The sequence below is a fragment of the Eptatretus burgeri genome, chromosome 1 (genome assembly GCF_056783735.1).
Source record: "Eptatretus burgeri isolate ZD-2024b chromosome 1, Ebu_testis_v1, whole genome shotgun sequence".
Lineage (NCBI taxonomy): Eukaryota > Metazoa > Chordata > Myxini > Myxiniformes > Myxinidae > Eptatretus > Eptatretus burgeri.
The window spans coordinates 105,083,230-105,106,880 of record NC_140961.1 but is presented as its reverse complement, the minus strand read 5'-3'; the positions used below and the strand labels follow the sequence as shown (position 1 = coordinate 105,106,880).

Sequence of the window (23,651 nt, the reverse complement as noted above, 5' to 3'; positions counted from 1 at the left end):
TGGTGGAACATCTTCCTGAACAGCTCCATATTTGTAGATCAAAAGGAAAATTAACCCAGAAACATCAATGGTACATTCACGAGCATCCATTTGACAAACAACTTCGAAGGTAACACTTTTACAATGCTTCTTGGCTAATAATCTGCAGGGTGTTTACAAAGTCTTGTTACCCCCTCTACAGAACCTGATAAATGAATATAATGAACACATAAGAGGTATGAATGTAAACAATAAACATCCAAGACTTTTATCATGATAAAAAAACAAAATGGTAATATTAGCACGCACACACACCTTGTGGAAAAAAAAAAATTGGCTCTGTAGTTTAGAAAACAATGTGGCGAACAGCTCATAAATTGGATAGTATCTCTGGACAGGCAGACAGGCACTCCTGCTATATTTATATACGAAACATACCAGGATAGATGATTATCTCACATCCTCTTCAGGACGAGACAAATTATCCTCGCAGATACAGAATTAATTGCAACCACTCGCCTAAACTGCTTCAACAATAACTCCAACCTCACCTATATATTACTAAAACTCATCTTGTATGGAAATATGTATGTTCCCGAAATACAGCCAAAACGGTACACCATTGCGCAAAAATTTTAGGGCCACCTTATTCACCATTCTTCTGTGATGTGAAATATCAAGTTTCATTGAAATCTGACAACGAAAAAAATTATTAAAAAATCAATTTCCGATTCAGTCAAGTACTCGTCGGGATTATTTGATCAATGCAAACTACCTCGGTGGTATAGTTCATTGGAGCTATCTTTTCTTTCTTATTTTTATCAACCGCTGTCACAACGGGAACCCAACGGGTTCACGGGTCGTTTAGTGATCTCTATTATCAAAACTCCATTGAGCAGCATCATCCACAGAGCCATACCCATCTACTCATGATTTGGAATGTGTATCGTTGTTCCTTCACCAGACATCACTATTCCTTTTCATTTGGACTTTTGATAGACATGTAGGTCTTATCCCAATTTGTTTTCCTCCCCAAGCCATTGATTAACTTGCTTATCATGGTATAGTGAACTGTCAATTCTGAATTTGTTATTGTTTCAATGTTGGCCTCGATGGTTTGCTCTTTCTTCTCACCATGCCATCTTTTAAAGGTTGTTTTTGCTTCGAGTTAAAACAAAAAATCTTTAATGCTTCTTTTTTCAGTGGATGGTAATTTCCAAAGCATGGGTAATTTTCACCATTTTATTATCCTGCACACGCAAAGCGAAAGGTGGGGTTAAGCAATTGGTTCATGTTCGTCCGTCCGTCTGTCTCCAAACATGTTATGGTCAAGGAACCACTCAATTGAAATTGAATATTATTTTTTTTTTAACATAAATCGGAAAACAAACCTGTATATTAGCTTTGACTTCGTCCCGATTTTACGTGCGCAGAGAGGCTTGAAATAAAATAAGTATGTCATAAAGGACACAAACGGGTACGAAGAACGAATGTAATGTGTTGGTGATTTAATGAACACCACGTCGATGGCGGCAAATTCCAGAATAGATTTTATATGACTTTTCCAATCTTTATTTTATTTAAATTGAATTGTAAACTTGAACACTGCAGAACACAAATCACTTTATCATGTCCAATAACCTTGGTTTGCAGTATTTGGACATGGTAAATATGGGTGGTGTATAACACTGCTTTAATTGTGCTAAACTTCTGGAATTTTTAATGGACTTTGAAATCATTTTATTTATATTGAATGGATAGTTAAACACTTTGTGAGGTAACATGTTCTATGAACTCTCTAGTTGATTCACGTTTGATTACCCTTTCAATGATGTAAATTCCTTAAATGTAATGTGTAAAGTGGAATTTGGAAATGAAATATCCCAATCTAATAGAGAATTGTGGATTTCCTTTCTTGTTTATTATTATTATTATTATTATTATTTTTTTTTTTTTTTTTTTATACTTTCTTCATCTTTAGGAATGCTTTAAAATAAAAAATACGAGTTTGTCAGGTCTGATCTAGTCATTTGTCTTTGTCGTCAAAATGCTACACTGCCTCTGGGAAGTGGGTGGTTGGAAGAATGAGCCTTTTTATTGTTGTTGTTGTTGTTTTTATTTTTTTTTTTTTATTTTTTTATTTTTTTTTTTTTAAGATCTTTAAGAGCTAATTGTGTGCAGGCCAAAGACATGGGGCAGTGGCAATGCATCTCACTCATCAGCATCTTCCAAGACTGGCGAGTCTCTTGGAGGGGCAGAAAAGTGCTCGCGCTGCAACAAATCGGTTTATGCTGCTGAAAAGATCATAGCAGCTGGCAAGGTTCGACTAGTAGTATGAAATTTAACAAATTATTGTTTGTTTTGTGGTTATTGAAACGACTTCAACATGCAGAAAACATACCAGATGAGCATAATTGAAACTTGCCTTCGTAGGTTTGGCACCGCAGTTGCTTCCGCTGTGCCAAGTGTGGGAAAGGTCTTGAGTCGACTACTGTGACCGACAAGGAAGGAGAGATCTACTGCAAAGGTGAGTTGTGAGGGGGACCATTTTGGAGAACGGGACCTAATTATTTGTAGGAGCTGTGAGTATTAGATGTGGGTATTCCCAGGCTTCTCACCATGAATGATTATTTAAGTGCTGTACTTTTCTGTGTTTTAAGTCGATACTTTTTTTTTTTTTCCCCTGGAAGATTGGGCCTTAACTTGTATTCAGAATCGACTTGTTTATGGTTTAAGACATTGAATTGAATAAATGAAGAAATATTGCTGGGAGATATTTTCTGAAAAATTGTTAATTTAATACGCACTACAGATATCGTTGCTCACAACGTGTACCGATTGGGTGAGCAATTAAACGCTAATCTGCTCAATGTCTTATGCAACATTATCCAATCGATAAGGATCCATATCTTTCAATCCTAATTGTGTGTATCCATCCTTACTACATCATCTAAGAATGCCTCCGGTAAAGTCATGCAAGTCGTACATGGCAGTTTTTAAGTTAGAAGTCAAGTTGGCTGAGGAAATGACGAATATGACCGCACAGGAAATATGGTGTCGTCAAGAAATGTTTGGGACTGGCTTAAGTGAAGGATACTTTTTGGATAACAATGAGTCTGATCGCGTCTGCAAAGCTAGGTGGATAAACATTGAGGATAAGTTTGAGGAATGTGTGCTGCTTGTCCAGAACTTGACAGTGCAGCTGAGACTCCAGGCCAAACAAATCAACTTATTTGCGAGTTGAAAGTTTCAGAGGTCATTCTTTGTGGTGCTTAGGGTTTATGCACAGGAAAGGACTGTGTGTTGGGCAGCACAACTATGGCACATAAACTTCCCAAAGACTTGAAGTTCGACAACTCCCACAAATGCATACTGAGGAAGATCCAGTAGAACCATTTGGATATGTCAAACATGATCAACTTTGATTAGGTGCTATTGACTTTCTGATGAACAGAATAGTTAGTCCAAAAGGACGGAGGCCATTGCTATCAGTACTATGGCCCATGAGAAGTCTAGTTTGTCGTTCTCTTGTGTTCAGGGGATGGTGGGAAGTTACCCCCGATGGTTCTTTTTAAGAGAGACCATGCCAAATGAGAAGTTTCCCAATGGTGTTGCTGTATAAGTCCATCAAACCTTTTTTGATTCATAACACGTTGGGAAAGTGGCTGGAAATGTGTAACTTGCGTTGGTCTGGTGGATTATTATTATTATTTTTTTCCTCACATGCAGAGATCAATGCTCATCATGGACTCTATGCACGCACACATAAGATAAGACGAATGCAAAGGTCCAAAGTATGAAGATTGTGTTGGGCATCATCCCCTGAGGGATGACAAAGTTGTTGCAGCCAATTGGCATTTCTGTTAATCATTGCTTCAAGAATGGGTTCTGGAAGATGTGGGAGAATTGGATGACCACAGGCGGACTGTTTCACCAACACGTGATGTTTGTGTTGTGCCTCCTCGGTAGTTCAGTGGATCAAGGATACATGGGACAGTGTGCCCCAGCTGGTCAATGTTCATAACTTTTGCAAGGCAGTGGTGGTTAAAAGATCTGAGGAGCCTGAGGATATTTTGATATCTAGAAGACCTACATATTTGACAGTTTTTCAGATATCGAGTATGCAGTGTACTAAGCCTGGTGTTGGCTTAACGGTTAAGGTGGCTGGCTTAAGATCTTTGGGTCTTGCATTTAAGCCGCTGTCCTGCCATTGAAATAACACCAGGATGGTTGATTCAGCCTCTCGTCCTTCCGTGGTCAGCAAAATGGGTACCAGCAAACTGGGGTAATAAGCCAACCGAGTAGCCTGTGTCGGAGTGGCGACCCATCTCAGATTGCACTCCTTAACCAAATGAAACTGCCTTGACAGCCTTCTGCTCATCTCTCAGCATGAAAGGAATGGTTATTATTGTTATTATTATTATTATTATTATTATTATTATTATTATTCTGCAATGAACCAGACCAAACATGTTGAGACAGTGCTGAGTGATTAAGCTCTTTCAGGGATTAGAATGTGTTTTTATTTCGATTGTTTAGTGTTCATACTAATTCAGGAGTAGTGAACTGTGACCACATGAGTAGATGATAAATGGGGTTTCTGGGACTACCATTCAAATGAATGGGGGAAAAGGGAAAACTTTCTGACTCAAGCCCCAAAAGCCCAAAATAGGAGACTTCTCCCCACCCATCCCCTTCCTTCCCATACAAGCAAATGTAAAATTGAGACTATGAAAGATTGAGACTTACTAATTAAAGCACTTCTTCCCTTTCATATTTTCATTCCACTCAAAGAGCGAACCAATGAATATATTTGTCCATGTTCTACTTTAGGGAATAACTTGATTTTCTTATAACATTCATTCACAAAGAAGAACTTAGGACTTAGTTCTTGGTATAAGTGTCTTTGTTGAGCAGAAATGAAATGATAAACGTCTCTTAAGAGTGAATTTTTATAAGATAGGCCCAAAATGGTAACATTTGAATATTGATGTATTCAGATATTTTTCAAATTTTTATCCTTGGTTGGGTGTGGTCTAAAACTCAGCCAAATTTTTGATGTGATTGACCTATTTCCCGCCGTTTGGGCCACACCCAAAGTTTGGAGGTTTTTACACCCTTGAATTTTTTTTCTATTTTCAAAGTGAATTATTTTGAATAACCATCAGTTGCCCAAGGAAATTCCTTTACAAACTTATTTTATGGTTTGGGTACTAAAATATTTTGAACAAAAATCTTTGGGATCTGGATGGTTGTGGATTGTGGTGCCACTATAATCCCTTTTGGCAAACATTCACTTCAGACTTTCTCTGGCCATATTTTTTAATAACCATCACAGTCCCATGGATTTTATAGGTGCATAAGATGGTACAAGTACTGTACTATCCTAGGAAAGTAAAACATTAATGGGGCCTTGGTGATTATGGCAGTAAAGGGGGTCTCAAGACCACTTCGGGCTATACGAAGCCCTTTTTCGAGCCACGCCCACTCCCATAACCATCCTGATATTTTGAAACTAATATCAAATGAAAGTTCCATATCTACACTAACAAAACCAATCGAAAATCCATGGGACCTTTTAAAAACAAAGAATAAAACAGGTCCAAAGTTGCCTTGTTTGACAGATAATGTACATATCGATGTACAGGTATATGTATACGACATGTACATGGTCTACCTCTGTCACCAATTTCCATCACTTGCTGGAGAAGTCCACTATATTCCATTGCTGATTCAAGAGTAAAGTACTTTCACTAAATGTCTTATCTGTTTTTGGGCCATCCATCCTAAAAATCTATTTGTTGCCTTTAACCCCATGCTCTTTTGAATGTGGCCGAGATAGGCAGAAAAAATGTTTTTCTGGGTCGGCAGAAAAAAAATATGTGAATCTTTTATTTTCCTGAAAAGTTTGAAGAAAGTCCATGAAATATTTAGATACAATTTATGTAACTCTTGGGTATCATAGTTTATAAGAAACAGACAGTATTTTTAGGATGGTCCATGGGAATTTGATCAAAAATTTTCTATGCTAAACGTTTGTAAACCTTGGCATCTTCATAATCTTTCTTTTGGAAGATCAGCTGGCATTGATTGATAACCGTTGGCAGATGCATTTTGCACAGAACTGTTGAAATTGGGTGTTCTTCGATCTCTGGTGTACTGGGCCAAATGATTAATTCCTTTCCACACAAATGAAGGAATTAAACCTTGACAGCCTCTCCATTCTCCAGAATTCTGTGATGCTATACTGGTCAGCGAGTGAGCTCTTCGAGGCAGAAATGGGCTGCAAATACCATGATTTCCATTGCAGAAAATGCACGATCTATATGCCATGGCTGAGTGATGTCCCCTGAAACAAAAAGATGCATTTACTGTCACGCAAAAGTATGTGTTTGGAGAAGTAGGCCTAAACTTTTATTGGTGCATGAATAAAAGGATTTTTTTCAATAAGATTTTATTTAGCCCATGCTTTTTTCAGATTGTTCTGAACATGAACAGCAGGAACCAATGTTAAAATCACCCCATTTTTCTGCGGACTTTCATTCAACAAACCAAAATATAAACAAGCAGTCATAGACTGGTACTTACGAAATTGTCAACTTGACCTCTGACCTTGTCTAATAAATGCTGTCTCTATAGCAAACCAGAAGTTTCTACAATGATTCTGTACAAAACCATCAAAAATCGAATGTTTGACCAAAATCTAATGAGCGCTAGCCATCATCCTCCTGAATCATGTGGTGCAATTTGACATTGGTAGCTTCTTCCGTTCTCGAGTTATCGTGCCTACAAACAGAGGAAGGAAGTCATCAATATACTTACGAAATCTTTAGATTTCGTAAGTAATAAATCAACTAAGCATGAACGAGACTCAGCCATGCTATCCCTGACATCATGGCATTAGTATGACCAACATTCATAATGCCTAATGATAGAACTTTGCTGATTTCACATAGGAACAGACAGGAAAGATATGGTATCTTGGATTGAATTGATGCTGGATTTCAAAACTGCTAATCCCAGATAACCTTTGACCTATTTATAAGTAGAAAAATGTGGGAAATTGTAACTTACCAGGTATGATATATAAATTCAGCTTTCTTTTTTTACATGTTCTTTCATCTTGCCAAGACAAAGAAAATGAAATTACAAATGGCATGATGTGGAAAAAAAAAAGTCATGTAAGGCAGCAAATACAAATGAAAGAAATCACCTTGCATCTCATTACGTGGTTTCAAGATAAAGAATGTATACAAAAGACAAAATATGCTCAAAACAGCATTTATTTCATAATACATACATATTTTACAGTTTCAAATCGAATCAGCAATGGAATATAGTGGACTTCTGTTGCAAGTGATGGAAATTGGTGATAGAGGCACACTATGTACATATACCTGTACATTATCTGTCAAACAAGGCAACTTTGGAGCTGTTTTATTCTTTGTTTTTAAAAGGTCCCATGGATTTTACGATTGGTTTTGTTTGTGAGGATATGGAACTTTCATTTGATAATATTAGTTTCCAAATATTCAGATGGTTATGGGAGTGGGTGTGGCATGAAAGAGGGCTTCATATAGCCTGAAGTGGTCTTGAGACCCCCTGTACTGCCATAAACACCAAGTCCCCATGATTGTTTTACTTTCAGAGGATAGTACAGTACTTGTACTATCTTGTGCACTAATAAAATCAATGGGACCTTGATGGTTATTACAAATAGGGCCAGAGAAAGTCTTAAGTGAATGTTTGCTGAAAGGGATTATAGGTGGTGCCACTCTCCATAGCCATCCAGATCCCATATATTTTTGGACAAAATATTTTAGTACTCAAACCATATAATAAGTTTGGAAAGGAATTTCCTTGGGCAACTGATGGTTATTCTCAATAATTCACTTTGAAAATGGGAAAAAAATTCAAGGGTGTCAAAATCTCCAAACTTTGGGTGTGACCCAAACGGTGAGGAATGGGTCAATCACATTAAAAATTGATTTTCTGAGTTTTAGACCATACACAACCAAGAATAAAAATTTGAAAAATATCTGAAGGCATCAATGTTCATGGGTAGGCCGATCTTATAAAAATTCACTCTTAATGCTCTTATTTCACAACCTCATGAGCCACGTATCATTTTGAGATTGCAATAAATTGTTACTTACGAAATCTTTAGATTTTGTAAGTATATTGATGACTTTCGTCCTCTGTTTGTGTGTTTGTTTGTAGGCACGATAACTCGAACGGAAGAAGCTACCAATGTCAAACTACACCACGTGATTTAGGAGGGTGATGGCTAGCGCTGATTAGATTTTGCTCAAAATCGGTCAAAGGTCAAGGTCACAGTGAGGTCAAACATAATTCCGTAAATTAATGTGGAGAAATGGAGTATTTTTGCTTCGGTCGACGTTACGAGTTCGTTTTAATTTCGATTTTAATTTTGTCTTCAGTTTTTTGTGATCGCTTAGGACACTTAACATTTGGTTGTCAATTCTGGTAAAAATTGGACGTTTTGGAGACGTTTTAAGATTGTATAATAAATATTTCAGTCGCCGCGTCATGGCTCGTCACGTGGTGCAGCGCGCTCGAGCAGACGTGTCGTTGAGTCACGTAAAGGTTTTGCGTGTGCGCGCTGACGGTGTTTTCGATAAATATGGTGTTTAGGTCATTTTTATCCCAATAAAGGTTATCGTCACATGCCTGAGTAGCTAAGCCATCGGATTATGTAAATATTGTTGGTGGATGGCCGAATATTACGTTTTTGTGACTTTGATAAAATAATATTAAATAATTGCATCGAGAAATGGAGATTTTTGCTTCGGTCGACGTTACGATTTTTGATAGTTTGGTACAGAATCATCGTAGAAACTTCTGGTTTGCTTCGCCACCTTCTCTTGAGACAGCTTTTATTAGACAAGGTCAGAGGTCAAGTTGATGATTTAGAAACTACCAGTCTATGACTGCTTGATTTTTCAATTGATAACCAAAGTTTTCAGTCCATTCAAGGATATATTTTTTTTTTTCTTTACATCCTTCAACTTATTTGTAATTAAATTTATCAGCTTATTTGTTTTATCTACTTTTACCCCGGTTATTTCTTCAATAAGACTTATTTGATATTTCTCACATTCTTTGTTTCCCATTTAAATACCAAGGCTTATTACATCTCCACTCTTTGGTTTGGTTTTTGCTTGGTTCTATCATTTATAAATCAGTAAAAAGAGGTGGTAGCCTGTTAAAATTCCCAACCCAATATCTTAACAATTATACTTATAACCATAAGGGAGACCGATTCCATTCTCTAAAATATATCTTTTATCATCAAAAGCTCCTCATGCTTTATTTATCTCTTCTGTAAATAATTGATGTTTATAACTTATTGTTGTATTCATTTTTCTGTACTCTTCTTTCTTTTAGGTTAAACAGTTGTAACAATGTTTAAAGTTTATAGTTTCCTTGATTATATTTTTCTTTATTCCCTTTAGCTTCTTATCACACCTTTCAATGTTATTATCAATATACGTAAAAGCATAAGACTTTGATCTCAATCCTATAAATTCACTCTTGATCTTCCCACCCAATTAATCTTTAAATTTACCAATAACCTTTTTATTCTTTGATGAAAACAACACATCACCTGTCTTATAATTACTTGTATTATATATATATATATATATATATATATATATACACGAGGTGTGTTCAAAAAGTATCCAACCTTAATTCTTCGTGTGTAAACAAATGAAGCGAGGCAGGCGTGGTTTGGTGCACATATGTAGGCGATCTTAATTCGTATGCGTGAATATTTTCCTGCCTGCAGAAGCTGTCAGTCGCCGACAGACCGCCGATGAGTGAGGAAGTGTAAGTGAGCGCCGTCGGATTTTCGTTTTTGACAAAATTGACGGATCACTGTGGTTTCATCACCAGTGATCACTGTGTTGAAGAAGTTGATCGCTGTTCAGTCTCCAGCATGTCCTGTACGATCTCCAAACGGAGTTGCTTCTGCTCGATCGTTAGCAGCTTTGGCACGAACTTCACTGAGATTCTCCTCAAGCCCAAATCCTCAGTCACAATGGAATGAATGGAACCAATGCTGACGCCCACCTCGTCTGCAAGTTCTCTGATCATGATTGAATGATCCTGCATCAGCAGGGTCCTCACTTGGTCAATGATTATCTCATTTCGGGATGTTGAGGGCCGACCAGAATGTGCTTCACTTTCCACTGATGTGCGACCATCTTTTAAGCGGTTGTACCCCCTCTTTTATCTGTGTGGTGCCCATTGCTTCGTTCCCGAATGCCTGTTGAATCTTGCGGATCGTTTCCACTTGGGAATCGCCAAGCTTTACACAATTTGATGCAGTAGCGTTGTTCAAATTTTTTCCGTCATCTTGTCAGAAACGAAAATCCGATGGCGCTCACTTACACTTCCTCACTCATCAGCGGTCTGGCGGCGACTGACAGCTTCTGCAGGCGGGAAAATATTCACGCATACGAATTAGGATAGCCTACATATGTGCACCCAACCACGCCTCCCGAGCTTCATTTGTTTACCCACGAAAAATTAAGGTTGGATACTTTTTGAACACACCGTGTGTGTGTGTGTGTGTGTGTGTGTGTGTGTGTGTGTGTGTGTGTGTGTGTGTGTGTGTGTGTGTGTGTGTGTGTGTGTGTGTGTGTGTGTGTGTGTGTGTGTGTGTGTGTGTGTGTGTGTGTGTGTGTGTATATACTAGTAGTAATGCCCGGCGTTGCTCGGGCTAGCAATAAAGCCTGGCGTTGCCCGGGCTTTCTTGCAAATTTCCTGAATAGCTGTTAGCGGTTAGGGTAGCTAACCCTAACACTAACACTAACCCTAACCATAACAGCTTGGCGTAGCGGAGGTAAACAGCGCCCGGGGCAAAGTGGAAATTTGCATCCCCCATAGGTCTTAAACTTGAGTAGATTTGAATGGAAAATCCCATAAGGGATATCGATTTATCGATTATTTTTTTATTTTTTTTTTTTCGAATATCGGAAGTGTTATGGAAAAAATTTATAGCCAATGACCTAAGTTGGACCAAAAGCCATAATCGTACCGAATTTGAATGGAATCCGTTGGAGTTTGTGAAAATGCTTCAAAACGAATTTTGAGGGGCCTCTTAAGGAAGACTATAATATCATTAGTATATGTGCCAAATCTTGTTTCATTTCATGCAGTAACAAAAATCTGATGGTGGAACAAAGAAAGGGGCATGCCGAAATATTAATATAGATATGCAGTCATGCGCCGCTTAATGATGGATCGCATATACGACGGATCTGCCAGCTATGAAAAAAAATGTCGCTGAAAAATTCCTATCACCGAGTGATGTAGCCGACATAGCGCTGCCAGTCGTATAAAAATAGCACATAGAATTATGTATGCTGTACAGTACATACTTCATAATGAGAATAAACGACAGTGTGGCCCTGTTGTCATGCGATCGTTGAGGTCCATAAAATGTCATCACAAAAAAGCAGGGTCGTGCTAAATCGGGATTCAAGGAAATCGGCTTTCAAACTGAACCAATGTTTGCACGTTTACCTTCCAGCAAGTAAATTACCTTTAAATTGAAGAATTCCGCAAATAAATCGTTTTTACAGTCGAAATTAAAACACAAATTTCTTTTTGGTGAAGCTTTTCATGTTGTTAAAACAATCGCACTGTTCCGAAAATATATATCACAATTAACAGGTGCTCGTTTCTTCATTTATAAATTATAACATCGATGCAATGATTACGTATTTATAAAATCCAAACGCTATTTATTCATCTTTCTATAATCGATGCGAGAGGAGATTGTAAGCTGCTGCTAACAATACCGATGGCCATCATGAACAGCACAAAGGTAAAACTAACGTGTCTTCCATCTCTCTTGGATGTGTGTTACAATTGCCAACAGTATTTAGTACAGTAACGTGCTGTACAGGTTTGTATCCGAGGAGCAATAGGCTATACCATATAGCCTAGGTGTGTAGTTTTGTGAAAGTACGATGTTCGAAAACGAAAAAAAAAAAGATGTTCGCACAATGACGCGTTTCTCAGAACGTAACCCCGTCGTTAAGTGGCGCATGACTGTATATAAATATTATCAGTCATATCATCATATACATCACTTGCCTTAATTTTGAATATATAACGATGACACATTATCCTTATACTTTGATTATAAATTATTAATTTATAGTAATAGTCATACATTAACGACTTTGACAAGTCAAGAATTGATGTTCCTATATAAATAGGTTTATCCATTTCAATACTCTTTTTTTTCAAATGAATAGCGCAAAGGTTCTCTGAAAACACATCTGCTCGCTCAACTTGATCTGTTGATTAACTTTGAAGCCCGTTTCCAAGATGTAGCAAGTCTTATGTTTTGTCGATTCCTAACATTTTCCATAGTCTTTCCAAATACGGCATTATTCATGAATTTATAAAAGTCCTTCTCAAAATCTGTTTTTGTTTCTGTTCTCCTTTTTGTATTAAAATCAATATACTTCTTTAACCAATGACTTTGTTTAAATTTCAAAATCCGATGAATTTTCCTCACTCTCAACCCAGCAGATAAATAGTCTCAAGTTCTTTTGATGCAAAACATAATTTCTTTCTCACTTAATGTAGTAAGTAGTTTTTCTGTCGATTTACCTTTTATATTAAATGACTGTTGGTAATCACTTAACCATTCTTTTCTTGGGCTTTCTTTATGAGAGGCATAAGGTCAGTCTTTATGTTTGTGATGAAGTTCTTCTGGATATTTTATATCAACCTCAAAATAATATTCAGCTTCATCCAATTCTTTTTGAGAGGAGACAGCAATATCTTGTAAAACTTTTTCATAATGGTTTTCTTTAACCTTCGTTTTTATGACGTTTATCATAATATTCGTTTTTATGACATCATTAAGAGGATGAAGATCTTGGCTTATTTGAGCTTGTTTAAACCACTTTTAAAAACTTCCCAGGAAAAAATTATAGATGCTTCCACAGTTCCCACAAAAGAATGTACTCCGAAAAAACTTCAAATGTTAAAAGATTTCAGTCAAATGACTGAGGAAGAATTAGGGCAGATAAGGAGAATTGGAATATGATGATGGATTATTTCAACAACTGGAAGAGATTAATCAACCCCCTGATTATATTGTGAAGGCTCTTCAAAATAATGAATATTCAGCGGATTCAAAAACCAAAGCAGGATTCATTCCAACAGAACAACCAGCAATATTTCATCTTGTTCAAGAAAAGGGATTGATATTTAATGATGAATTAAGGTCCTTGAGTTCTGCTCAACCCCCTGTTATACTAACTCTGAGATTAATGTTTCTTCTAACAAAAGATGGAAAACAAGGTTCAACTGTGAGGGATGAATCAAAGTATTTTGATAAACCATGGGATATGAAAAATAAGGATTATAGAGTATATATTGATCTGCTGGACCCTCTCTTAATTATAGGGTTAGTCTACCTGGTAAGAGAAGGAGAAACACATTATTCAGGCTTTAAGTAGGTTTGGTTCAGGTGTTGGTTTTCTTCCAAATGACCCATCACAATTGGTTAATAGACTGTTATTGCTGTTTGGTGGTAAGAAGGCTGGAAAGAACAATTGTTTTAATGAAGCATCAGCCATTTTAGACCAGTTGATGAACATGAAAATAATTAATAAATGTCAATACAAAGACATTTTATCCCATATTAAATAAGATGAGAAGCACAATCCTAAGTTTTAATTTCACAACAAGTCACCACACATCTTCATTTCCATACCCACAACAACTTGACGCAAAAAAAGAATAGAAGGCATCTTTATTGTCCATGAAAACTAATAATACCTTGTTTAATATCACGGATAAAAATGAGAAGTTTAGTTATAATCCGGGAGGTGGAAACAAAACGATAACAGCTTCACCCGGAGCATTTGAGATTTCTCAAATATCTTCTGAAATTGCTCGCCTTATGAAAGAACAGGATGATGAACTAATAATATTGTTATAGATATTCAAAAACTAACTTCAAAACAACGATTAAATGAAAAATAACGACAAGGTTGATTTCACAATTGATAATTCATTTAGAGTTATTGGGTTTCTCCTCAAAAAAGATTGAAACTAATGGGATGTTTTACAGTGATAATGTCATTCAAATATCCTCAGGAATAAATTCGGTATTAATTCACTGTGATTTGATTGATGGTGTTTATAATGATGGAATAACAAATACAATGTGTTCATTCAGCGCATACTCAACCCCAATTGGTTATAAATTCAATATGGAACCCAAAAATCTGGTTTATCTACCTGTGTCAGGAAAAACCATAATCAGAGTAACTTTTAGGATAACCGACCAAGATGATCACATGATTTCATTTAATGGAGAAATTATATCCATCAGAATTCACCTATGTGAAGTTTTCCAAGAAATAAATACGATGGTTATTGTAAGGAAACACGAGTTGGGGAAAATATAAATTAATTACAGGGGATGGGATGTTCCTTTCTCCATACTACAAGGGTGAAGGTATGTATCTTGGTTGAGGATACTATAAACCTAAGAGACAAAGGGGTGTCGGACATTAATTTAGAAAAAAAGGAGATGGGATAATTCATACTTCAATGGATATCGGTTCAACTGTTCCTAAACATAAAGACTTAATTCGTTCAACTGATTCTGCTGTGGGAAATGTAGCGGGTGCTATCAAGAGTATAAAAGATGCCCAAAAGGAATCTAATAAATTGCAAGCAATAAAAGAAATTAAGAAAGGCAAAACTCAATTGTCTCCCCAAATAACGACAGAAAATAATTCAAATACTTGGGTCAGGGTTTCAAAAGTTTTTTAATATCTTTTTTCCTAAATAAATACAAGTATGGAAGCAATTGATAGTATCTGTTTTGAATGATACCATTATCTCAAACTCTACTAATAAAGAAGACTACTTCAAGGTAAATGCAATAACTGGAACAGGCTGGCATACAAATGGAACAAGTTTTGAAATACATAATCAACAAATTATTTGAATCCAGCCGAAAGTTTCTTGTGTAAATTTACATTCACTAAGGCTGGGAATAACACAAACGCTACACTCCTGAATGATTTCTTCTGGAAAATGTTTGATAGTGTTCCTTTGTACATTGGAACACAAGAAGTTGAAGTGGTTGATTATGTCTCTACGACATCTGAAATGATGAAATTTATACGAGATTCATTTAGTGATAGAATGGGAAAGGGGGCTGTCGAAGGTTTTATTCCTGATATGGCAACTGGAACAAACAGTCCCTGGATCTAGTCAAAGGAAAGGAATGTATAATGATGATACAAAAAGCAGGTAATAGTTTTACTGTGGCAGTTCTTCTTAAAGGTATATTTGGATTTTGTGATAATGATAAAGTTCTGGATCGTCTTAAAATTTGATTTCAACTGCAAAGGAATGATAATGAAAATAGATTGCTTTTTGGTGTGGCTCATGCTATTGCTGATCAGAATAAATTTCTAATTGATGAAATTAGTTGGTATATTTGTGAATATACTCCTAATCTTAAAACAGAAGAGATGTTGAATAGAAGACTCAACTCAAAGAAGCCACTCAATGTATTATACCTTAAAAGAAGATGCCAACACGTTAAACTGAACCAAACCACTTACACATGGAATTTGGGTGTTCTCGAAGGAAAGCCATGATATCTGTGGATCATTTTTTATAAACCAGATGGTGATACTGCTACTGATAAGAATAATGCATTGAGTGATAGGCTAAGTTGTTTCACTTTAGCATTTTCTCCAGGTGGAACATTTTATCCAGAAGATAGATTGGAAATTAATTGGGGAAAAAAATGATTATGCTAAAGCATACAAGTCTTCCCAAAAGGTGTGTGAAAGCAATGGTAATAAAGAACCCATTTTGGATACGACAGCATTTAAAAGTTTGTATACAATCTATGCGTTTCACCTGAGTGCTCAAAAGGAAACTATAAAGTCTAATCGAGTGGATACTTAACTATACATTGAAAGAGGAGAGAGTGAAGAAGTTGATGCATATTGTTTGCTTTTGGAAAAAAAAAACAGAATTGCACATGAATACAGACATTGGTGTTATGATTAGTCTCACATAATTTTTTTGCGAAATAAATGAGTCCTAAACTGCCAATTGGGGTATATGTTGATCAAATCAATCTTCATAAACTATCATCTTGTCTTCAAAATCAAAAGCCTTGTTTGATTAACGTTAATACAATTCAGAAAAAAGGCGCAGTAAGAATTGATGTTTTGCTCACAAGAGAACAGGTGAAAATCTTTAATGGTACTGGCTCATTAAAATTAAAATTTCAAAACCAATGTTGAAAAAATATTCAATAAGTGAGATGAGTGGAGAATTTCTCCCATTTCTAATTCCTTTATTTGCTGGTTTAAGTGCGCTGGAGCATTGACGGGTGATATTTCAGCAGTGGTGAAAACTGCCAACGAAAGGAAGGCTCAACTCCGGCCTCAAAAAGATTTGGAAAGACATAACAGAGTTGGAGAAACAAATTAGTGGAAGTGGTGTCATTGTCGATTTTGCTGAAAAACTTGAAAGTCTGCCTGGTAAAGCAAGATTGTTAGTTGGAGATATGCTTTCTTCTATTGCACAAGCAGGTGTAAAATTAACTATAAGGGGTAATGGATTATATCTTATAAATAAATGAGCATTGATCAGTGGTTTAAAGGATTTGGAAAGAATACAACAAATTTAGAACTTATCAAATATTGTAAGAAATTAAAAATTCATTTTGTGGTTATTTGTCTGAGAGATGAATAAACAAAGGTGCCTCAACATACAAATAATATTAGTATGAACTTCGAAGATAATAATGGGAAAGGTTCTCATTGGATTTGTATTTTTAATAGTCAAGACAAATATTATTTTGATAGTTTTGGTCTTCCACCACCTGTTGAAGTAATAAAATTCTTACAGAATGGTGTTTCTCAAACATTTCAAGTCCATTCATTAAATTCCAAGTGTTGTGGTCAATTGTGTGTATATATATATGTATATATGTATATATGTATATATATATATATGTATATATATATATATATATATATATATATATATATATATATATATATATGTGTGTATATATATATATATATATATATATATATATATATATATATATATATATATATGTTATTTCAACTCAAAAATAAAAATTTTAATCTAATATAAATGACATATTGGTAAAGATGGTTCTAACTTTGGTGTATCCCAAGAACTGAATATTGATAAAATTATGACACAAAGGCACAGGCTGAATGAGAGAAATATAGTATAGCAAAAAATATTAATATGAAAAATGCTTATAAATTATCCAAGCCTGCAAATTACTTGGTGAGATTAAGTGATTTATCATATGTATATGTATATGTATATGTATATGTATATATATATATATATATATATATATATATATATCCTTAAATAAAACGGCTGTGTATTCTAAAGATACAACAGTGTTGATTTTATCTCGGAGTCATACAGAATTCACAGTTCCAATTAAAATAATTTTTTATAAAGAAGGGCATATCGTTTGTATGAGAATAGAACAATGGGGATATGATGTGAATGATTTAGGGTATAATTGGTCATTTAAAATTAACCTAGAATACCTGGAACAATTAACTCGGTCTCGTAAGGAAGAATATTATCCACTTGGTGCCGAGAATGAGTTTTCTGGAAGCACGATTTGCAAACAACAAATACAAAATTTAATTAGGGTAAAATCAATAATGGTTTTGCCATAGTTTATATCATGAAAACACAAAGAACAGGATTATGTATAATAAGTAAGGGAATACAAACTGATTTAACTTTGGGAAGATGTGGAGGTGTTTCCTATCATATTAATCTGTCATATTTTTCTAATACATAAATGACAGCAAGAAGGCTTCAAGAAAATTATCATTTCTGTGTCCAAGCATACCTTCAAGAAAAGGGTATTCGATATTTTTAATAAATATGTTCTACAACATAAGAATGAGGCATTTCCAATGAAAGATTGGCTTTATACTGATGTAAATAAACCAACAACTTTGGATTTAACTAAAATGTTAAATAATGGAAAAATTTTAAAGTTATGAAAACTCAATGCACTTTGGGACGATCATAAGAAATTTTATTGTTTTCCTATTGTAAAAAAAATTGATTTTTGATGCTGGAATATCAAGTAATTCGGATGAATATATGTATGATATTCTATGGGGTGTAAGCGATTCAAGGATAGTAAGGAAGGAGTTGAAGAAACTCAGGAGAGGGAGAAGAGGGGAAAAGAGAGGGAAGAGGGAGAGGGAGGAAAGAGGGAGAATAAATAAATGTAAAAATGTGGAAACGAGTGAGATTATTAAAAGATCAAAGGTATTGCAGAAAATAAATACATCTCAACGCACTGAGGAGGAAAACAAAGAATTGGCAAGTTTATGGGAAATAAATGCATCAAGACTATTAACATCTGTTTCAGGGAGAAGATTTAAACGAGAAAGTGGAGATAAAGAAGGAAAAGATTATATTATTGATAATGTTGCTGTAATTGCCTTTGATTGAAGCTTTACATTTTTTTTTTCTTAAATAAATCGAGGAGAGGTGAAGACATTTCTAAGGATTCTTTGTTTTAAAAATTAAGATTCAAATGTGCATGTTGGAAACTAAAAAACGTTTTCGCAGTCTGTAGGAATTTTTCACATAAATAAATGAGTTATTGTCTAAAATGTAAAATTATCTCGTATGTTAAAAGTAAAAATAATAGGGTTATACGAAAAGATACATGTTCGGTGTGTGGCTCAAAAAAAGAGTGAATTCATCACCAAACACAAACAAGGCGGAGATACACAAAAGTTTTTATCGGGAAGTAATTTACAACAACTGGAATACCAGGAGAATTGCATCTACCAGGGTATTCTTTCTGTGGTCCAGGAACAAACTTGAATAAAAGATTAGATGAGGCTGACAATCCTAAACCATGGAGCAAACCTATCAATAGGGTTGGTGAAGTGTGCATGAAGCATGATATTGATTATGGGAATAGCACTATGTTGGAAGAAAAACATGAAGTCGATAGAGAAATGTTGTATAATGTGTCTCCGATACAAAATCCAACCTTGAGAGAAAAAGTTGAGAGGTTCATCGTGAAGAAGATGATCAGTGCTAAATTGAAACGGGCTTGGAAATTCAAAAAACTTATAGGCTCTAATGTCATAAAGATTGAAGAGCAATTAGCTGATGAATTACATAAACCAATAATCACAAAGTTTCATAGAAGGAAGTTGATTATATCTGGTCCGCTGATTTAATTGAACTCAATAATGATGATGGGTACAAATATGCTTTAACCGTTATTGATTTGAGGAGTAGATATGCGTGAGTTATTCCTTTGCAAAACAAAAATGGGTAATACTCTTATGTTAGCTTTCCAACCGATACTCAACAAAAGCAAGAGAAAACCTAAAAAATTGTGGACTGATGAGGGTACAGAGTTCTCCAACAAAACATTTATGAATTTTCTTAAAAATAACATTGCATTATGCAGCACCTTTTAATGAAGGAAAAGCGGTTGTTATTGAGCATTTTAATCGCACTTTTAAAGAGAGACTATTTAAAAAATTCACTCAACTCAGTTCTCAACAACGGTTATCTTTAATTTCGAACATTGTAGATAAGTACAACGACACGGATCACACCTCAACGTAAACTAAGCCATCAGAAGCATTTACAAAATTAGAATATGAAAAAGATTAATGTCAGAAAGCCTAAGTTTAAAGTTGGTGATATAGTAAGAATATACAGGTGGAAATCTCATTTTGAAAAAGGTTATACCAAGCGATGGACAAATTAACTTTTTTAAATTGTTGTCGTCGGTACATTTCCTTGGATTTACAAATTATGTGATTTAAAGGGGGAAGAGATTTTAGGTTCATTTTATTCACAGGAATTACAAAAGAAAAAGGTAAATTGAAATTTTTTTTTAAACTCCGCCCACACAAGCCCCACTCACAAAAGCCACATCCACAAGCCCCACCCCATCCACACAAGCTCCACCCACACAAGCCCCACCCAACTTTGACCCACCACCCCCTCATCCCACTCCCCACACACACGGGGAGAGGGATGAGGGGGGTGGTGGATTGTTGGGGGATCGCACCGACCCCAACCCTAACCCCCCTCCCCCCTCCCCTTTACATCTACTTTATTCTTTTTTTTTGTAATTCAAAATCAGATAATTATAAGCAAAGCATTTAAAATGAAACAAAAGTAATAACATTGAATGAAATATTCTTTCGCAGCAGTCTGATGGTTTGTTTTGGTTTTGAAACTCGATAAACACATTCTGTTCAAAACAGTGAAGAACAATTAGAGTATATAAAGATGATTATATTACGATATTAATAAAATAATAAATATGACATTTACCTCCAGAAGATTAAGTTGTGTGTTTGGTTCATCCAGACAGTTGTTTAAACTGAAAAATAAAATAAAAAAATGACAGAGACAGACGCACACACATATATATATATATATATATGTATGTATATATATGTATGTATATATATATATATATATATATATATATATATATATATATATATATATATATATATATATATATATATATATGTATATATATAAAATACACTAGATGACCTGTGAACCCATTGGGTTCCCATTGTGACAGCGGTTGATTTAAAAAAAAAGAAAAAGATAGCTCCTGCGAACTATACCGCTGAGGTTGTTTGCATTGATCAAATACTCCCGAAGAGTACTTGACTGAATTGGGAATTGATTTTTTTTAATAATATTTTTCGTTGCCCGATTTGAACGAAACTTGATACTGCACACCGCAAGCAAATGGTGAGTAAGGTGGCCCTAAAATTTTTGCACCGTCGTGTACCGTTTTGGCTATTTCGGGAACATGCATACATACATACATACATACATACATACATACATACATACATACATACATACATACATACATGTACATATATACATACATACATACAAGATGAGAGTTTTAGTAAAATACTAGATGACTCGTGAACCCGTTGGGTTTCCGTTGTGACAACGGTTGATGAAAAAATCGTTTCATGGAAAAAGAAGAACATAGTTCCAGCGAACTATACCGCTGAGGTTGTTTTTCATTGATAAAATACTCCCAAAGAGTACTTGACTGAATCAGGAATTGATTTTTTTTTTATATATAATTTTTTTTTGTTGCCCGATTTGAACGAAACTTGATATTGTGCGTCAATGTGGAAAAAAAAAAATGGAGAAAAGAAAGTCGAAGAATTATTGTGTGTAATGTTCTTTACAATTTTATTTATTAATGAACACGGAAGTATTAGATCAAAATGACGATGTTTATTTTATGCCTAAAAATAAATCGTTTTTTGTCTGTACTAAATGTTTGAGATTTTTTTAAATAAATCATTTCAAGAAAAAAAAAAGATAGCTCCAGCGAACTATACCTCTGAGGTTGTTTGCATTGATCAAATTCTCCTGAAGAGTACTTGACTGAATCGGGAGTTGATTTTTATTTTTTTTTAATTTTTTGCCTGATTTGAACGAAACTTGATACTTCACACCGCAGGAGAATGGTGAGTAAGGTGGCCCTAACATTTTTGCGCAATGGTTTACCGTTTTGGCTGTATTTTGGGAACATACATACAAGATGAGAGTTTTAGTAATGTATAGATAGGTCAATGTTCGATAACGCCAACTGCATTGTATCCATCATAAATAAAGTTGGTGTATGTGTTCAGACTTTGCTTTGTTATTGAAACAATTATTTTGTCCTTTTTATTCCAGGTTGTTATGCAATACATTTTGGACCAAAAGGTTTTGGATTTGGGCAGGGTGCTGGGGCCCTGCCTTATACCCAGTGAGTTCTGTGCTACTCTTGCTAATTCCTCTTCATCATACACCGATGTCTATTTGTGGAATACATCTCCGACCTGCTTGACTTGCTGTGGTCATCTTTCTTAATTTCACTTTGGAGCAGAAATTGTGGAGTTGTATACAATGAGATATTGAGGCTGCACTTGCTTTTCAACCTTCTCCATCCTGGTGCTGCTCAGTTTAAATAAAAGATTAGCAAGGAAGATGGTCTTTGGCTTTGGCTGCGAGCTTTGTCCAACATTTAACTGTTGCAGAAGTTTTTTTTTTAACTTTTGTAACCCTGTCTGCATCTACTTATTGATAAAATTGGTTCCCTTATTTGCTTATTACTGAAACCGGTTCCCACTTGTTCTTGTCATGCTATTACATGGTAACTGATTGTATTAAACGTGAAAGTTATCGTGAAATTGATGAGTCGTTTGTATGCAGCTTGAGGAAACTTCGAGTCATTAACATCCTGAATGAATTATACGAGTTCCTGCCTTGAATGACTGCTGGGAAGGTAATGGCAAACCACCCATCATGAACCCTGCCAAGTGACTGTTTCATCAGCACTGATGCTCTCAAAGTATGGTCCATTCATGAGTTGCTATTTGGTCCCTCCATGCCAACCGTTTAAACATTCCATTCAATGATCTATGCACAATTTAGGTGGACACAAGTTTTGGGATTTATAATTATAATTCGTTCCACTCCACGTTGCTACTTGCCATTAACGTGATTTCCATTTTCCTGATTTGTACCACGATTTTGTAATTCCTCCTTGGTTGTAGTATCTCATTGTTATGCAGGTTGGTGGGTGGGCATGATGTGACTGGACAATGAATCCAATGTTTTGTTTATATCGTTTCCATTGTCGTGAGCTGTCTTAAGCTGCAAGTTTGTAACCTTTGTTATGTAATAAAAATGGCTGCTCCATGATGTGCTGTTTGCTCAATTTTATTCAATTGTTTGTCAACCAAACACAATCCCATAAAAGTGGTTCTTTGAAATCTTTGAAATCCCATAAAAGTGGTTCAGACTTGAGCACTTTTCCCTTTGTACAGTTAACCTCGTAGTGTTAATCATGACCATTTGCAGCAACATGTTAAACTACAAAGGCACTCTGTAGAGTGCATACCTCTGCCCCCGTAATGCCTGGTCCACGAGAACACATCAGGCCCAATACATTTTTGAAATATCATGCTATATATCGTTTTTGAGCCAGATCTCTCAATGGTGAAGAATCATTTTTAAAATTCTTGTAGTCTGACTGATCTGGACTCGGATCTTCACCAAAATCTAATCAATTTATCCTGGTCACATATGCAACCTTTCCACCAAGTTTCACCCGAATCCATCTGCAACATTTTGAGATATCGTGCTATATATTAGTTTAGCCCTATCTCTCAATGGTGAAGAATCACTTAAAAATTATCGTATCCGGATCTTCACCAAAATTGAATCGATTCTTCCTTGCCACGCACCCATGTCCAAGTTTCATCTGAATTAGTCCAACATTTTGAGATATCGTGCTATATATTTAGCCCCATTTCTTCATGGTGAAGAACGACGTTAAAAATATTCTCATAGTCTGATCCAGATCTTCACCAAAATCTAATCAATTCGTCCTTGTCACATCCCAAACCTGTCCACAAAATTTCATCCGGATCCTTTGACAACTCTTTTTTGAGATATCCTGTACATAAACAAGCAGATCAGGGTGAAAACGTAACCTCCTTCACCTTCGGTGGCAGAGGTAACTAGAAGGG

At 35.5% G+C, this 23,651-nt stretch overlaps 1 protein-coding gene across 1 annotated transcript in view; it reads left to right on the top strand.

Annotated features, from left to right (window-relative positions):
• LOC147035111 (cysteine and glycine-rich protein 2-like) overlaps window positions 1-22,821 on the top strand; it is a 35,181-nt gene extending 12,360 nt beyond the window's left edge. The window contains exons 4-6 of the mRNA XM_085893751.1: window positions 2,161-2,299; window positions 2,413-2,506; window positions 21,811-22,821. Of these exons, the coding sequence (XP_085749877.1) occupies window positions 2,161-2,299; window positions 2,413-2,506; window positions 21,811-21,887 (310 nt within the window). The 3' untranslated portion in view covers window positions 21,888-22,821. The remainder of the gene's footprint in view (window positions 1-2,160; window positions 2,300-2,412; window positions 2,507-21,810) is intronic.
• Window positions 22,822-23,651: the final 830 nt, after the last annotated feature.